This window comes from Rhinoderma darwinii, chromosome 2 (genome assembly GCF_050947455.1).
Source record: "Rhinoderma darwinii isolate aRhiDar2 chromosome 2, aRhiDar2.hap1, whole genome shotgun sequence".
Lineage (NCBI taxonomy): Eukaryota > Metazoa > Chordata > Amphibia > Anura > Rhinodermatidae > Rhinoderma > Rhinoderma darwinii.
Window position 1 is genome coordinate 124,583,533 of NC_134688.1, and position 19,743 is coordinate 124,603,275.

Here is a 19,743-nt window from a genome sequence, read left to right on the forward strand (position 1 = left end):
GCAGAGCAGATCCCTTACACAGTTAAATGCAAATTCCTCTTTCCCAGCTGTGTTGCTGATATCTTGCTGTTTGCATAGCTCATACGCCACCTACTGCAAAAGCGAGCAGACAGCTCATGCAACGCTGGCAGCGTTTTCATTCCATCATCGTGGCAGAACTGAATACAACTCTTTTTTATTTTTCTTCGAAACCAAACAAGAACGAGGCCAGATAGCGAACATAACACACAGTTGCTCAGAATGGAACGCAGAACCAACAGAAGGGAGAAGGAGTGTGATGACAAATGCCACAATTCAGAAGACGGAGACCAAAGCACAAACTGCAAGACGGCTCTAGTTACCCTTAATGTTGGTGGATATCTGTATATCACCCAAAAGCAGACCCTATCCAAGTACCCGGACTCTTATCTTGAAGGTGTGGTGAACAAGAAGATTTTCTGCCCCATTGACACAGATGGGCACTACTTCATTGACAGGGATGGACTATTGTTTAGGCATGTTCTAAACTTTCTCCGTAATGGAGAACTCTTACTACCGGAGGGCTTCCAAGAAAATCACCTTTTGGCAAAGGAAGCCGACTTCTTCAAGCTGAAGGCATTGAGTGAAGCTGTAAAAGCAAGGTGGGAGAAGGAACAGCAGGCGGCCAAAGAAACCACTTTTCTAGAAATCACAGACAACCATGACCGGTCTCAGGGGCTGCGGATTTTCTGCAATGCTCCGGACTTCATCGCCAAAATAAAAGCACGCCTAGTCTTGGTTTCTAAAAGCAGACTAGACGGCTTTCCTGAGGAGTTCTGCATTTCCTCCAATGTTATCCAGTTTAAATATTTCATCAAGTCAGAAAACGGGACACGGCTGGTGCTGAAGGAAGACAATACCTTTGTTTGTACCTTAGAAACTCTCAAATTCGAAGGCATCATGATGGCACTCAAGTGTGGCTTCAGACTCCTGACAAGCCTGGACTGCTCGAAAGGGTCAATCGTGCAGAGCGACGCACTTCATTTTATCAAGTAATTACTCGATCACAAGACAAAAGCATGAAGCCTCATTACACAGCAGCAGTCTGGAATAACAAAGCATACCCTGCAAGCAAGAGAGTCCTGCTGCCAACCGGTACATAGGAGACAATGGTATGTCCATTCCACTAAAAACAGTGTCCCCCCCACCCCCATTTACACATCCTCTTTATGTACCAGGCTACGGTCAATGAAAGGGTTAACTCTCCATCCTTCACCCAGACAATCGTGGCGAACTGTTGTGTGTACTTGTATGAGTTACAGAGCAGCAAGTGCTCAGCAGGTCTCCATAAAGCCTCGGCTTCAGGATTTGGTGGAAGGACTCCGATTTCCTTCCCATCTACAATCAATATCATTTTATGATCTACACAGACATATTAAATTGTGTTTACGTGGAGGAATATTTTCTCTTCACAGCCAGTTGTTCTTAGGAAAAACAAAAATCCAGACGGTGAACGCTGTGATAGTTTACTAGAAAGGCTTCATTTGAGAGTCATTTTCTTGGAGTGGATTTCCAGGGTCCTAAAATGTGACTGTTACTTTGCATGTTTACACTGTACAGGTTACCGGAGGTAAGAGGCACAAGGAGTTTACCAAATGGTGGGAGGTATTTGGCATAGCTGGGAGTACCAAGTAGTAGAAAACATTCACATGTGATCAATGACTACTTGAGGGTATGTTCACACGCAAAATCAAAAAATGGCAGAAAATGATGGAGCGGTTTTCAAGGGAAGCTGTTTTTCCATTGAAACAATGAAAAACTGCTCCAAAACCGGCTCAAGAAGTCACATGCTCCTTTTTACGTGCCGTTTTTAAAACAGCGGTGTAAAAGCTAGCGTTTTAAGTTTACGCCCCAAAATACGCCTGATAACTGTGCGTGTGAACATACCCTTAAAGGTTGGGTTTACCTGCAGGGAATACCAAGGAGATCTAACTATTTATCCATTTCTATTCCAGCTAATAACTAAAGCAACTATTTTACTTTACCTGCTTTTGCATTTTACCAATTCAATTGCTTTTATTGCTACAACTGTATTGAGTTAATGTGAGAGTAAAAGCCCCATAATGGGGAGTAGCAGAACTTTATTTTACCAGGATGGAAAACTTTACGGATGCATCTTAGTAAAATACGTCTACATTTTAATGGCAAGCTCGACAATTTTTTAGGTCACCTGTTGTCTACAATGTTCTGCGTACACCCAACCTAAATCATGACAAAAGAAGTTATTCAATCGGTTGAGGAACACGTAAAGTGGCTGGAGCCGTAGAGCTTCTAGTCCCACCACCGTCGATAAGCGGCTGGCTACATTTTGCACTATTTCATGTATATGTATAAGAGGTCATTTACATTTGTAAAGTTTTAGTTTTTTTTTTTGTATTAAACTGTAGTAAATATGATTAATGCCAAGTTTTGCACTATTAAAAAGGGATGTGCGTAAACAGTCAAATATTAAAACTATAGTAAATTTATAAGAAAGCATTAAAACTTTCATCTGAGCCATCGATACATGAAATAGCTAGCGCCACCCAAAATGAACATATCAGTACTGCTCATAAGATATATTGTATTCAGCTACTCGCTAGTTTGCCACAAGAGAAGACCATGGGAGAAAAAGTTGTTTTGTTTTTTTAATGAAAAAGATAAAAAAAATATAAAATAAATCCAAAAGCAAAAATTTTTTTTTATAAAAAAACAAAAACAGAAATCTCTTTATAACTTCAATGTTGAAGTTATTGTATATACTAATGTATTGTATATATAATATCGGTTTGGTATTATCAGGGCTCAGGTAAGGCCACACGGAACGGCACTGACTGGCTACGATGCGGCCATTTACCGCACCAGTACAATGTTTGGCGCGGCTGTCATACTGCCGGTTAATGGCCGCGCATTGTTGTGGGTAAAACGCCCCTTTACCTGAAAAAACGTGCGCCTATAAAGGGTGTATTTATTAATAGACGCACGATTTTGCAGGTAAAGGGCAGTTTTACCAGCAACAACTTTCCTTTCCCAGGTTAAGTACTTGGCTTGACTTAAGAAGGGAAATGTTCAACTCCAGTCAAAAGCACAACTTATTTGAGAATATTTAGGATTTAAAGGAATGTGTCTGTACTTTTTAACCATCCAAACTGCCGACCCCTTTAGGGTCCTTTTACGCCAGACAATTTTGGCAGTAAAAACTATCCCCATTTGACGAGGCATCCTGTTGATAGTCGCTCATTTGGTCCTTGCACAAGGAGCTATGATTAGTATTATAGAAGGACGAGCGATCGTTATTACGAACGCTCGCCCACTTGCATGTCCATCATGTTAGCAGCACTTCTTGCTTACACAGAGATGTGTTGCCGACAACGATAATATTTTATGCTGCATAAATTATACGATAAGCCGATGAACGAGCCGTTGCTTGTTCATCAGCTGATCGTTGCCCTGTTTATACAGGGCAAGGACCGGGAACGAGCATTTATAGGCTATGTTCACAGAATTTTTTGCAGACAGATTTTGATCTGCCTGCACGCCGTTTGCCGTGTTATTCACTGCGGTTTTCGCTTGTGGCCATTGAGCGCCGTGGCAAAAAACGCAGCAAAATACGCTTTCTCTGCCTCCCATTGATGTCAATGGGTGGTCAGAGACGTAAACGCCGAAAATAGGGCATGTCGCTTCATTTTCCCGCGAGACTGTTTTTCCGCTCGTGGGAAAAAAACTTCTCCGATTGAAATCAATAGGAGGCATTTTCGGCCATTTTTTGGCGCATTTTCCGCGTCAAAAAAACTCTGTGTGAACTGGCCCTTAGGCTCTGTTCACAACATTTGGACTTTGTGTGCGACATATATGTTGAGAAAATCTCCCAATGTACGCAACGGTAAACCCCACAGTTGCATACATCTCCATTATGTTGTGTTCACTTCTGCGTTGGAGGTTAAGAGCCTACATCGCAGATTTTGTCATATTTGCCTGACGATAGCGCAGCATGCAGCGGCAAGCATGCAGCAAAATGATGGATACCCAACGGAACCTAAGTCAATGATTTCTGCCATGCGCCATTGGTTTCAGTCATGCAATGGACCCGGCACTTCCATTTTCCTGTTTTTATGTGTCTATGACGGCATAGAGAAACAGAAAATCAAGCCCAGATGTGAACAAAGCCCAAATCCCCATTGTAAAAAAAAATTATTATTTTTAAAAAAAAATTGAATTGTGAACACAGCCTAATGTAGGGACATTCAGATTGGCGGGTAGTAGTCTGCAAACATCATTTTAATACCAATAAAATCAGTAGAAAGAGAAGAATGCATTTGCATAAGCTTTCTTTGACATGCAATCTGTCATTCACTACCAAGTAGGATCAGGTTCAGATTTATTGTAATTACACATTATGCTTCATAGCATTTACACCAAAATCAGTCATATCTGCACAAAAATATTATGCTGCTCCGACTAAGCACACAAAAATTGGGGAGACTCGTTTAGACCCGACAGGATCATTATACTCAGTTATATGGAGTGGTCACCTGGAAAGCTGCAGACCATGTAACAATTCACACTATTGCTGCCTGCAACAGCAGTCCTGCTCAACCCGCTCTGCAAGACAGGCAATCCCGATAATAAAACTAATATACACACACAGCAAGCTCAACTTATGGCAATAATATTGTCAGGAGAATAGCAGCGATTCCCAGAGGGCTCAGGCTTGACACAGGAAACATGACTTATTATATGTAACGGCTCCCAATTCCCAGAATCATGGGGCCAGGTCTTCCTGCAGCAGACTGCTGTGTCCTGAATATATAGTGCATGTGACTGTCCTGCAGATGTGGGGTCATACCTATTACCGGCAAAATTCTTCACCAAGAATATTTAGATCAATAAGATGCCTCATTACTACCTAGAGTCTGGAGATGTTCTCACATTCATATATATATATATATATATATATATATATCTATCTATCTACACACACACTTATACTGTGAATTAATTTCCCTAGAGCAGATGCCATAGACTGAGGCTATAGAACAAGGTAGGAGTACATAGATGATGTATCAGAAAGGAGTACATGGAGTTCTTTACATATCTCATCTAGTAAGGGTTGATCAACGGAGATGTGCTTTAGGGGACAAGCGAATACTGCTATTACAACATGAGAGCTCATCTAAACTAGCTTTATGTGCCAAAGGGGTTCAAGGATATCTTATAAAATATTAAAATGTTTACAAATAGAACGGTGAGGTTTTCTTATCACTGCATCTATAGGGAACATTTACTGCCATAAAGATGGACATATGAATGAAACTGCCAAATAGATGGATACTGGTCAAGTAAGCAGTCATATGAAAACCTTGATGGAAGTCACCGACTACAGATGTGCAGTCTAATGGAGAATGGGATATGCACAAAATGATCCTCCTGTCAACAAAGACAATAGACTCATGAAGAATTGTATGGCTTGTATAAACGGATAAAACCAGATCTTCCTTAGCACACCAGGCTCATATGTTACCCTAACTGTACAATCAGACTAAGAGTTGGAGAAAGTTGGGGAAAGGTCATTGCACCTTCTTGGAAATGGACTACAGCAAACAAAAAACCTGGATTTGGCAGATGCGAAAGCTGAACTATGTAACACGATAGAAAATGAAAATACACTGTAGCACTGAAACTTCAGACTTCCAAACAAAACTACTGCAGTTGTGTGTGTGCTTTATTTATGTGAAAAAATAATTAACCATACATAAAAAGTAGCTTGTAAGTATGCATTAAATTATTATAATCACGGAGAAACCCACATAGAGGAAGATCCTGTGTCATTTGTATATACAAGAGGACATGGCTACATAGATCACTTGTTTAAAAATAAAAGACACAAAATAGAGGGTCTTCTGCTTGTTTACGGAGAGTTCTACTTAACCCCTTTAGGACACAGCCTGTTATGGCCTTGTGGACACAGGTGATTTTTTCAAATCTGACGTGTCACTTTATGTGGTAATAACTCTGGAATGCTTTTACCTATCCAAGCGATTCTGAGATTGTTTTCTCGTGACATATTGTACTTTAGGTTGGTGAAAAAATTTGGGCGATAAATTCAATATTTATTTGTGAAAAACTTCAAATTTTAGCAAAAATTATTTCAATTTAGAAAAATGGTAATTTTTGCTGTGTTTGCTTGTAATACAGATAGTAGTACCACACAAAATAGTTACTAGTTAACATCCCCCATATGTCTACTTTATGTTTGCATCAGATTTTTTCATGTACTTTTATTTTTCTAGAACGTTACGAGGCTTAGAACTTTAGCAGCAATTTCTCATATTTTCAAGATAATGTCAATAGGGCATTTTTTCAGGGACCAGTTCAGTTCTGAAGTGGTTTTGAGGGCCTTATATATTAGAAAGTCCCCATAAATCACCCCATTTTGAAAACTGCACCCCTCAAAGTATTCAAAACCACATTCAGAAAGTATTTTAACCCTTTAGGCGTTTTACAGGAATTAAGGCAAAGTAGAGGTGAAATTTACAAAATTAAATTTTTTTTGCCGCAATTCATTTGTAATAAAAAAAAAATCTGTAACACAGAAGGTTTTACCAGAGAAACGCAACTCAATATTTATTGCGCAGATTCTGCAGATTTTAGAAATATCCCACATGTGGCCCTATTGCCCTAAGACTGAAGGACCGGCCTCAGAAGCAAAGGAGCAGCTAGTGGATTTTGGGGCCTCCTTTTTTTTAGGAATATATTTTAGGCACCATGTCCGGTTTGAGGAGGTCTTGTGGTACCTAAACAGTCGATACCCCCCAAAAGTGACCCCATTTTGGAAACTACACCCCTCAAGGCATTTTTCTAGGGGTATAGTTAGCATTTTGAACCCACAGTTGTTTTGCAGAATAAAGTGGAATTAGTCTGTGAAGATGAAAATCATCTATTTTTCTGTGGAAACATAGAATTTTTTCATTTTTACAAGGAATAAAAGGAGAAAAAGCACCCCAACATTTGTAAAGCAATTTCTCCCGATTACGGCAATATCCCATATGTGGTCGTAAACTGATGTTTGGACCCACAGCAGGGCTCAGGAGGGAAGGAGCGCCTTTTGGATTTTGGAGCGCAGATTTTGCTGGATTGGTTTTCAGTGCCATGTCGGGTTTGCAACGCCCCGGAGGGACCAAAACAGTGGAAACCCCCCAAAAGTGACCCTATTTTGGAAACTACCCCTCAAGGAATTTTTCTAGGGGTATAGTGAGCATTTTGACCCCACAGGATCTTTTTTAGAGCGAAGGTGACCAAAAAACAACGATTTTGGCACTTTCAATTCTTTATTTCTTACAGTGTTCACCGTGCGCAATAAATTAAGTTTTACTTTATTCTGCCGGTCGGTACGATTACACCGATACCATATGTGTATAGCTTTTTTTAAAGTTTTCTATAAAATAATTTATTTTCTGAGACATGCTATTCTGAGCCGTAACTTTTTTATTTTTTCGTCAAAAAAGCTGTGGGAGGTCTTGTTTTTTGCGGGACGGGTTGTAGTTTTTATTGGTACTATTTTGGGGTAAATGCGACTTTTTGATCACTTTTTAGTCTATATCTTGGGAGGGGTGGTGACCAAAAAATAGCGATGCTGACAGTTTTCCGTTTATTTTGTTTGCGGCGTTCACCGTGCGGAAAAAGTAACATTATAGTTTCATAGTTTGGGTCGTTACGAACACTGTGATACCAAATATGTGTATTTTTTAACGTTTTCATTTTTTCCCTATAATAAATTACTTATTATAGGAAAACAAAAACTTATTTTTACACTTTTATAAAACAATTTTTATTAACTTTTTTTTAACTTTTTACACTTTCTTTTTTTGTTTATTAACTTTTCTTTTACTTTTTACACTTTCTTTTTTTGACCTGCAGCTCTGATCGCTGCTAGAATACATTACACTACCTAGGTAGTGTAACGTATTCCAACTGTCAGTGTGACGTCTACGAGGATCCTCATAGGCTTCCATACACGGCAGACTCGGAGGCCGTTGCCTGGCCTCCGGAGGCCATCACAAGCATCAGCAGCCCCCACGATTGAATGGGGGCTGCTTATGTGCTACAAACCCCCTACATGCGGAGATCGCAATCGAGCCCCGCATGTAACGGGTTCATTGCCGAAATCAGCGGCGATGAGCCGCTGATCGGCAACACTGGAGTGCCAGCTGTCGGAGACAGCTAATCTCCAAGTTCCCGATGCACACTGTCACCGACCGTGTGCACCGGGAACGACACAGTGACTTCCTGTCACTCTGACAGGAAGCCCATCAGGACCAGCCGAAGGTTGGTCCCGATGGGCTTCCGTCCATGGCAGACACGGAAGCCATTGTTTGGCTTCCGTTTGCGATACTAACTATCGGAAAAACCCAGCGATTTCGGAACGGGGTCTGCCGATATGTTAGAAACCCCCAAAATTCGGCGATTGCACCCGATCGCGGAATTTAAGGGGTTAATTCCCCGAAACCAGCGGCAAAGGACCGCTGGTCGGCAAGAGTGGTGTGTCAGCTGTCGGTGACAGCTGATCTCCCAGTTCCCGGTCGCCGACAGTGTGCACCGGGATAAACTCAGTAACTGTACGTCCTCGTGCGGGAAGTAACCTCCCGCAACGACGTACAGTTACGTCCTTGTGCGGGTAGGGGTTAATTAAATAGCTTTTTCCATGTGCACATCAGTCAAAAAGTAAAGGGGCAGTCTCAATAAACCCACCTGTCCATATGCTATTTAAGAACATATACAAGTCACTGGGTGGGGGTTCCTCCTCAAGACCCCCTTTTATTATTCAAGGCAGAATGGCACTAACAAAGAGCGACTCTGGTGGACAGAAGCCAAGCGACCTATTATATGGGTGGCCATTCATTCAATGATCAGCATGCGATACAGTGTTTCACAGTAACACCTGCGGGGGGAAATGTTTAGGCAGCTGCACACGACCGTAATTTTTAATCCGCAATTACAGATCTGTAATTGTGGATAAAAATACTGATCCATTCATTTCTATGGCCCACGGACACCTTCCCGTATATTTACGGGAAAGTGTCCAGGCCGTAGAAACGATGTGCAAAAAACAGGACATGTCCTATTTTTTTAATTTACAGACCGTGCTCCTATACTTTATAGATGGGAGCACAGCCCGCGACCATCCATGCCTGTAATCATGGGCCATGATTACGGCCGTGTGCATGGGGGCCTTACCCTGGGAATATCAGTTGTTCAACTTCACCAGAGCATTCAGAAACTGGATGCATGTCGATGCAAATTTGGCTTCATTTAAATGGGGTTTGTCTTGATGAGACAACCACTTAAGAAGACAATATGTTACAAGCACTTGCATTATTCCTTACACTCTTTAGCCCATTTATGGACTGTATATGGTATTGTAGCTCAGCCTCATTTACTTCAGGTCCTTGCCAAACTCCTCCTATCAGAGTCCTGGACCCAATGACAAAAGTAGCTATATTGGAGCTGCACCTGAATTTTTAGGTGTGGACTAGACTATGTCACACGGGGTATTTTGCCGAGTTTTTTGACGCGGAAACCGCGTCGCAAAACTCGGCAGAAACGGCCCGAGAACGCCTCCCATTGATTTCAATGGGAGGCATCGGCGTCTTTTTCCCGCGAGCAGTAAAACTGCCTCGCGGGAAAAAGAAGCGACATGCCCTATCTTCGGGCGCTTCCGCCTCCGACCTCCCATTGACTTCAATGGGAGGCAGGAGAAAGCGTATTTCTCGCTGTTTTATGCCCGCGGCGCTCAATGGCCGCGGGCGAAAAACGGCGCGATAATTGCCGCGAAAATCGGCGTGCAGGGAGAGGAATATCTGCCTCAAAGTTCCAAACGGAATTTTGAGGCAGATATTCCTCCCCCAAAATACTCCGTGTGAACATAGCCTAAAGTGTTTTTTTTTTTTCATTTTTTTTTGTAAATAAAGCTTAAAGGGTAACTAAACGTTCAACAAACGAGTGACACGTCAAAAGTTTTGATTGGTGGGGTTCCGAGCACTGAGACCCCCACCAATTGCTAAAATGAAGCGGCAGAATTACTTGTGTGAGTGCTGAGCCGCTTCGTTTCTGTTCGGCTTTTTTCCAGAAAGCCGATGCAGCGGAGTACGGGCTCATAGACTTTTTATTGAGCCCGTATACTGCTACATCGGCTTTCCGGAAAAAGCCAAAGAGAAACTAAGTGACTCAGCACACACATGAACACTTCTGCTGCTTCGTTTTAGCAATTGGTTGGGGTCTCATTGCTCGGACCCCCAACAATCAAAACTTCTGACATGTCAGAAGTTTGTTGAACATTTAGTTACCCTTTAAACTGTTATATAAAATGACAATTCATGCACTTTTTAGAACATACTTTGTGGTTCAATTTCTCACTATTTTGACATCTGTACAGTCAGTAAATGGAAACAGGACGCTGAAAACCTTCTGCAGATCTAGTCCATCTCCCACAGCTGAAAGGTTAACAAAAGATGCATCTAGAGTAGAAAACTCTGTGTGAGCAAGACACATACAACTCTCTAATGGATTGCTACAAAGTTTTAGTGTAGGTAAAACATTTTCGTTTGGAGTCCAGGATTTAAAACTCTAGGATTTCCTAGACTTCTCACAGGTTAGAATTGGATACAATTGTGTGAAGTAGAAGGTCTCAACATGTTTTCACCTTCGGTTTGTAAACCAGACAGACTTCATTCACCAAAAGCAAAACAGATCTTTAAAATAGTTTATAGGGGAAGCCATGATGCTGAGACATATCTAAACTGATACACCTTATGGACTTTAATGGGTCCGTTGAGGTTTGGGTTTTCTCTTTACAGCAAGAACGGTGCAGACTGCACCATCAAAAATACCGGAATGACTGATGAAGGCTCTGAACGGCAGTGCGAACATTGTTTAATCCTTTAATGACCAGCCTATTTGAAACCTTTTGGAGTACATAAAATTTATGAAATACATTTTATTAACTTTTTTTTTTTTTTTGGGAATAGGAAATGGGAAAAAAACCCATAAAATTTCACCATGCTTTTTTGCATCTCAGATTTACGCCGTTTACTGTGTCGTATAAATAACATCACTTTATTCAGTGGTTCATTACGATTGTGGCGATACCACATTTAAATAGCTTTTGTATGTTTTACTACTTTTACACAGTAAAAACACTTTTTTTTCAAAATTATTTGTTTTTGTGTCGCCATGTTTTAAGAGCGATCATTTTTTTTTTTTTATTTCCGCCGATGCAGCTGTATGAGGGCTTGTTGTTTGCGGGACGACTTCTAGTTTTTATTGGTACCGTTTTGGAGTACATGCGACTCTGATCACTTTTTATCAAACTTTTTTAAGGCAGGATGAACAGAAAAAAAGCAATTCTGGCATTGTTTTTTTTATTTTTTACGGCATTCACCGTGCGGGTTAAATAAGGTAATAGCTTTATAGGTGGGGCCGTTACGGATGCGGCGATACCAAATATGTGTAATGTTTTAAGTTTTTTCTTTGCTTTTTCATATTAAAAGAATTTTATAAGGGAAAAAGTGGGTTTTTCATATATTTTTTTTTTGAGATTTTTATTTATTATAAACTTTATTAAAACTTTTTGATCAACTATATTTTTAGTCCCATTAGGGGACTTCACTATGCGATCTTCTGATCGCTTTTATAATACACTGCAACACTTCTGTATTGCAGCGTATTATTGCCTGTCAATGTAATATTGACAGGCACCTGCTAGGTCATGCCTCAGGCATCCACTACAGGCAGACCTTTGTTAGGCCCTGGCTGCCATAGAAGCCATCGGCACCCTGCGATTGCCATTGAAGGTACCGGTGGGATGAGAGATGCAGCACCCTCCCTCCAAAACCAATTGGATGCGGCGCTCGCTATTGACCGCCGCATCTCGGGTTAAATGGGGGAGATCTATGATGAAATACATCCCGTCCGGTAGAGCAGGTGCCCGGCTGGCTTTAGACTGCCAGACACCTGCTTTAGCCGCCACAGGACACCCGTGCTGGGCTTATGACACAGCGCCGTGAAAAGGTGGCGCTCTGGCATAAGAAAACTTAACTGACTGCACAGGAGGAGCTTGAATGGAGCGGTAGTAGAGCAAACGCCCACTGCGCCATTTAAGGTCTATGGGTCTGACGAAAAGTCCAGCGCTGTACTCGGTTGTTTCTGTCAGCCCCACAGACTTTGAATTTTGTGTCAGTCAAGCATGCATATGGATTCTCCATTCGAAGTCCTCCTTACTGTGGAGTGCGCAATCACCCCCAGTGATCAGACAATTAGGACCTATCCTGTGGATAGGTGATCATTTTTATTCTGGGACAACCCCTTTAAGGGTGTATCCACTTTTATCTATCTTCTGCCAGGTTATCGAGACATGTTAGAAGATCGCATTCATTAGGTTCATGAGCTTGGAATACCCCAGATAATGAGAACGACGGGGCCTTTCAACTTTCAGCTTCAAGATTTCTATATAGCAGTTCTATTTACTTCAATAGAACAGTAATGTGCATGCATACAAGCTAAAAGTCAAAAGGAGAACTACAATCAGTAAAGCAAAGCACTGTGGGACCGTTCATTTTAGCCATCAGTGGGGTTCCTCGCTCACAAAAAAACCCACTGATCTCTCGTGATATGTCTGAAGATAGATACAAGCCGAGGTACACGATTATTAATGCCTCGAACAAAAGGAAAAATTTTCCAACAATAAACACAAAGACCAGGGCAGGCAATTAAATAGCTAAATATTAAAAAGAAAAGCTTATATTTCATGTGCAGAACAAAATATTATTTTAACGCCTGCCGGCAGGACTTAAGTCTAGCCATAGGGCGGCTTTAAAAAAAAATAAAAAAATCTATATTGATACAGATACCTCAAACCAAAAAAGCCTACCCAAAGCTCCGTGGAAATAAAAGCAGACCTTTCATGTGAGGAAGGATCAGCAGCATCCAAGTGCTGAAAAAAAATCATTAAATCTCTATTTCTGCAAGGAGACATCACTGCCGCAGAGCGGAACAGCTGACCCCCTAAGCAGAGAGGCTTTAAACAAGATTCTTATTAAATACATCCATAGCAAAACAAAAAGCAAGGAAATAAAACATCTGTTCTCATTACACTTTAAGTGGCAATTTCCAGTCTCTTGCGAATTTGAGTTCTATGACAGCAATACTTCTATAGTACTAAGGGATCAGTTATGTATTACGAATTGTCCTTCGACCAGGAAGGTTAGCGACTGACAATACCGTATATGTATTAAACATAGTATTTATTGGACTCCAAACACATTAAAGCAATGATCTGTAACGTGTGGCTCTCCAGCTGCTATGGTGGGAATTGTAGTTTCCCTAAATATCTCTCTATAACTATATAACAAAAAGTTTCTTACAGTATTTTGCAGGCAGAAATAATCTACCTTAAAAGATTTGGACCTGCCTGCTCTTTTTTGCAGCGTTTTTCTTCCACAAACATTGCGAACCGCAGGTAAAAACCGCGGCGCAAAATGCTTTTTCTGCCTCCCAATGATTTCAATGGGGGTCAGGAGGCGGAACCGCGGCAAAAGAGGACATGACACTTTCTTCCCCCGTGAGCGGCTAAAAGGCGCCCCGGGAAAAAAAACCACCTCCGCCTCCCATTGAAATCAATGGGAGGCGATATCGGACGTTTTTTGGCGCTGATACCAACGCGGTTTCTGCATCAAAAAACTGACACGTGGGCCTAATACTTTTGTAGATGAGCACACTCGAGAAATACCAATCAGCAAAGGCAGGTGGACAGAAACATTTGTCAGGGAACATATGCTTCAAATGCTTGAGGTGCGGACTGATGACATACTTCGAAATTTGTAAATACCTTACTATGGTGGGTGAGTTTGAGACCATAAGTTCTAGAGTCGGAGGGGAAAAATACACCAAGCTTCTGCTCCCATTACATATAAATTTAGCTAAAACCAGTTCCTAGATGATCTAAAAGATGGCATCCTAAACTGGCATCAAAGACAAACTGGCTACACTTTTGTAGCAAGGACGGTGGAGCTGGGAGGGGTTTTAGAGTTGACACGAGGGATTTGATAGGTGAAGTAATCCTTTCGTTTACAGGAAGTCATCTACACAGGGGAGAGCGACCTCATGTCTAAGGCCTCATGCACACTTCCTAGTGCCTTTGAATGGCCGGTAATGACTGTTCCGTGAATCACGGACCACACACGGGTGGCTTATGTGTGCATCCCGTTGTTTCATGGACCAAACCAATGCAAAGGCCGAGACTGTTCCGTCAAAAACGGGCAGGAATGGTGTTTTTTGGCGGTCAGATGGAGATCACATGACACAGCTGGCCAAAATAAAAGGGTTCAAAATGTATAGCTGAAACTGTGTTGGCTAGAAACAAAGGACACTGCTAGAATATTGCTGAAGAGTTAGCATGATATGCGAAAAAAAACAAAAAAACGTTACCGGATTGCTTCTTCAAACTGCCTTTACATTATATGATTACTTTAACCTCTTCCCAACGTTTGACATATGACGTATACTTACATCATAGCCAGATAGGAAAGAGTATGAAGTGGGCTCATGGGCTGAGTGCGCTCCATACTCCGCAGGTGTCAGATGTATGATCGAGCGGGATCGCACTTGAACTTAATGGACATGTGTCTTTTTTCAACCGTACTAACTATGTAAACCCTTCGATGCCACGGTCAATAGACCGCGGCATCTAAGCCGTTAGAAAGAGGGGGTGGCCCCCTTTGACAGTCCAACAGCTCGTTCTGACTGTTCATCGCCCCCCCTCGTAATGGCAGGGCTTAATAGTAGACTGTCAAAATCACAATATACTGCAATACATTAGCATTTCAGTATATCGTGCAAAGGATCCAACGATCACTAGTTCAAGTCCCCTAGGGGGACTAATAAAAAAATTTAAAAGAATAAAATAAAATAGTAAAATATGTTTATGTACAAAAATATTTAAAGAGGCTCTGTCACCAGATTTTGCAACCCCTATCTGCTATTGCAGCAGATCGGCGCTGCAATGCAGATAAGAGTAACATTTATTTTATTTTATTAAAACGAGCATTTTTGGCCAAGTTATGACCATTTTTATATTTATGAAAATGAGGCTTTCTAAAGTACAACTGGGCGTGTATTATGTGCGTACATCGGGCGTTTTTACTTCTTTTACTAGCTGGGCGTTGTGACTAGAAGTGTATGATGCTGACGAATCAGCATCATCCACTTCTCTTCACAACGCCCAGCTTCTGGCAGTGCACAGACACAGCGTGTTCTCGAGAGATCACACTGTGACGTCACTCACTTCCTGCCCCAGGTCCTGCATCGTGTCGGACGAGCGAGGACACATCGGCACCAGAGGCTACATTTGATTCTGCAGCAGCATCGGCGTTTGTAGCTACTTACCTGCAAAAGCTGATGCTGCTGCAGAATCAACTGTAGCCTCTGGTCCCGATGTGTCCTCGCTCGTCCGACACGATGCAGGACCTGGGGCAGGAAGTTACGTCACAGCGTGATCTCTCGAGAACACGCTGTGTGTCTGTTCACTGCCAGAAGCTGGGCGTTGTGAAGAGAAGTGGATGATGCCGATTCGTCAGCATCATACACTTCTATTCACAACGCCCAGCTAGTAAAACAAGTAAAAACGCCCCGATGTACACACACAATACACGCCCAGTTGTACTTTTACTTTAAACACGCCCAGTTGTACTTTTGCAAGCCTCATTTACATAAATATAAAAATGGTCATAACTTGGCAAAAAATGCTCGTATTTTAAAAAAAAAACACGTTACTGTAATCTACATTGCAGCGCCGATCTGCTGCAATAGGAGATCGGGGTTGCAAAATCTGGTGACAGAGCCTCTTTAAAGTTAAAAAAATATATAATAATTGGTATTGCTGCGTCCGTAAAAGTCCGAACTGCTACAATTTAACATTATATAGCCCACACAGTGAACGCAGTAAAAAAAATAATCTTAAACAGACTCGGTTTTATGGTCACTTTACCTACCAAAAATTGAACAAAAACAATATAAATTTGGTTTTGCCGTAATCTTATTAGCACGCAGAATAAAGTTAACATGTAGTTTTTATTGCAGGGTGAGGGTCGTAAAAATTAAACCCCCAAAAAAAACAATGGAGGAATCGCAGTATTTTCCAATTCCAACCCAAAAATAAATTTTTGACCTGTTTTCCAGTACATTATATGGTACAATAAATGGTGCCATGAAAAACTAAAACTAGTCCTGTAAAAATCAAGCTTTTATCAATGAAAAAAATAAAATCCATTAAAAATTTGGAAGGTGGGGAGAAAAAAAAAATTAATTAAAAAAAAATGGCTGCGGTGGGTAGAGTTTAAAAACTTAAATTCACAAATTTTTTTTTTTTTAAACTGGTACTTCAAAGAATAATCGAATAGAAACATTTTAGATTTCTAATTAAGAGGGGGAAAAAAAATGAAAGAACAGAATGCTAAACTGCTACTAAAAATTTTAAACGTCTTCAATAATGTCTCTAGGGCAGGTAGGCGAAGTCTTAAAGAAGGTTTTTTTTTTTGCTTGTTTTTTTATTTTTACAGAAATAATGCATTAATTAGAATACAATTAGCATGTGAAAATACGTCTGCTTCAAATCAAACTGAAATAAATTGAGCTCTGTACATCCAGACAAGAATGAAGAATTCATCATTTATGTAAGCAATGAGCAGTAAATTATTGGAGAGAATTGCAGAATAATGTATAGATCATCTGAAATTAACAGCATATTTAATATTCTCTTTTTATTCTATGTCCTTCGAGATTATAGTTTCCCCATTACCGACTTCTTAATGAACTGTGATCCACTGAAATCACAAAGATCTATAAAAATTACAACATACAGTATACAAGGAAAGCAAATAAGACAGAAATGTTGTCCCAGGAACATGCACTATTTTAAAAATGTTATTTGAAAATTCGCGTAGACAAGAGTCTCATACAACGGAGGCTTCGTTCACACCTGCGTCTGGCTTCCGTTCATGGGTTCCGTCAGACCTTTCTGTCAGGGGAACAACGGAAACCATAGCTTTCCGTTTGCATTACGATTGATTTTAATGGGAACGCTTCCGCTGCAAATGGTTTCTATTTGACTCCGTTCCGTAAGGATTAAGTTTTTTGGGCGGAATCGAGAACGCTATTGATTCCGGCAAGAAAACCTGAAACCTTACGGAATGCAGACAAACGGAAACCATTTGCAAGGGAAGCGTTCCCATTGAAATCAATCGTAATGCAAACGGAAGCTAAGGTTTCCGTTCATGGGTTGCCCCGACGGAAAGGTCTAACAGAACCCATGAACGGAAGGCAGACGCAGGTGTGAACGAAGCCTAACCTATTCAATCTAGGGCAAGTTGTTTATTGCAGCAAAAGGTAGTTTACTAGGTCTGCAGTAGTTGAATACTATGCAACCAGCATTTTTCCATCTCTAATTTATTTTTTTTAAATAAAATCTGCTGATAAATAGTTGTGAATTAAAATATTTATTTTTCAGGTCATACTGTTTTGCAGTAGTGAAAGGGTGGTTTTACACAGACAGATTTTCTGCCCGACAACTAACATTGATCGAAGATAACAGCATGTTACTTACATGGAGAAATTATCGTTCAACCCCATACATTTCACACCTGGTTGGCAGCACATTCCCTGTTTACACAGGGAGATGTGCTGCCGACAAACTCATTTTTTTGGGCCACATAAAAGACTTGATCAGCCGACAAATACTTGTTTAGCCGATCATCTGTTCATGGATCTTGGAAATGGTGGTGGCAGGATAAAGCATGGAGTCCCCCTATGGTCCCTTGTTCTACCATTGTTTTAAACCGTATGTGCGTCCAGAAGATGGAGATACAGTTTAAACCGGGAAAAAATTATTGATAAAACCAAAATTCACAAGATGACGACGATTAATTGCGGTGAATTTCGATTTCGGATTATTTTTTATTAATTGTTAAGCCCTACTAGAAGGGTGAGTGTTCTAATTCATAAAGCTGTCACTTCCCAGTGTGTGACTTCTCTTATAGACTTGGATGGCAGATTTGTCGGTCTTCTTACATTTATCACTCCAAATTCATAATTGTGGCTCTTTATCTTTTGGAGAACTTCACAGGAGTATGGGGGAGGGATGGGATGTAAAGTCATTAATGACTCCATCCCCTATGGCTCCAGCCCTCATATTACGGGATTTCAATAATTATTTGTCTCTGTTTCTTAATTACTGTAAAAATGGGTCAATAGCACCAACTAATATATTCCACTATCCAACAAAATGTCAGAGCAATAACGTTCAAACATACATACTATTATCACTGCCTGTATGAACGATTAGAAAACAGAATTTTATTACGGTAATTCAATACTCTAAAAAAGGCAAGATAGCCACAATACTGAACAGGAGTAGGCAATTTGACCAGAAAAAGCGGAGGGGGGTTACATATAGGTTGGCACATATATATACACACACACATATACATATACACACACACACACACACACACACACACACTACCTTTCAAAAGTTTGGGGTCACTTAAAAGTTTCCTTATACTTGCCAGAAAAGCACAGTTTTTTTAAATGAAGATAACATTAATCAGAAATACACTCTATACATTGTTAATGTGGTAAATTACTATTCTGGCTGCAAACGTCTGGTTTTTAATGCAATATCTACATATGTGTATAGAGGCCCATTTCCAGCAACCATCACTCCAGTGTTCTAATGGTACATTGTGTTTGCTAACTGTGTTAGAAGGCTAATGGATGATTAGAAAACACTTGAAAACCCTTGTGCAATTATATTAGCACCGCTGTAAGCAGTTTAGAGGAGCTATAAAACTGACCTTCCTTTGAGCTAGTTGAGAATCTGGAGCATTACATTTGTGGGTTCGATTAAACGCTCAAAATGGCTAGAAAAAGAGAGCTTTTATGTGAAACTCGACAGTCTATTCTTGTTCTTAGAAATTAAGGCTATGCCATGCGAGAAATTGCCAAGAAACTGAAGATTTCCTACAACGGTGTGTACTACTCCCTTTAGAGGACAGCACAAACAGGCTCTAACCAGAGTAGAAAGAGAAGTGGGAGGCCCCGCTGCACAACTGAGCAACAAGACAAGTACATTAGAGTCTCTAGTTTGAGAAATAGACACCTCACAGGTCCTCAACTGGCAGCTTCATTAAATAGTACCCGCAAAACGCCAGTGTCAACGTCTACAGTGAAGAGGCGACTCCGGGATGCTGGCCTTCAGGGCAGAGTGGCAAAGAAAAAGCCATATCTGAGACTGGCTAATAAAAGGAAAAGATTAATATGGGCAAAAGCACACAGACATTGGACAGAGGAAGATTGGAAAAAAGTGTTATGGACAGACGAATTGAAGTTTGAGGTGTTTGGATCACACAGAAGAACATTTGTGAGACGCAGAACAACTGAAAAGATCCCGGAAGAGTGCCTGACGCCATCTGTCAAGCATGGTGGAGGTAATGGGATGGTCTGGGGTTGCTTTGGTGCTGGTAAACTGGGAGATTTGTACAAGGTAAAAGGGATATTGAATAAGGAAGGCTGTCACTCCATTTTGCAACGCCATGCCATACCCTGTGGACAGCGCTTGATTGGAGCCAATTTCATCCTACAACAGGACAATGACCCAAAGCACACCTCCAAATTATGCAAGAACTATTTAGGGAAGAA

At 40.9% G+C, this 19,743-nt stretch overlaps 2 protein-coding genes across 2 annotated transcripts in view; one reads left to right on the forward strand and one right to left on the reverse strand.

The window, feature by feature from the left end:
- GTF2F2 (general transcription factor IIF subunit 2) overlaps nt 1-19,743 on the reverse strand; it is a 174,315-nt gene that overhangs the window by 100,963 nt on the left and 53,609 nt on the right. The window lies entirely within an intron of this gene.
- Nucleotides 75-5,803, forward strand: KCTD4 (potassium channel tetramerization domain containing 4). Its single transcript, XM_075852268.1, has one exon. The coding sequence runs from the start codon at nt 241-243 to the stop codon at nt 1,012-1,014; it is 774 nt and encodes a 257-aa protein (XP_075708383.1). The 5' UTR covers nt 75-240; the 3' UTR covers nt 1,015-5,803.

Excerpts from the sequence above, each read along its gene's own strand:
- KCTD4 (XM_075852268.1), top strand. The coding sequence starts at position 241 with ATGGAACGCAGAACCAACAGAAGGGAGAAGGAGTGTGATGACAAATGC.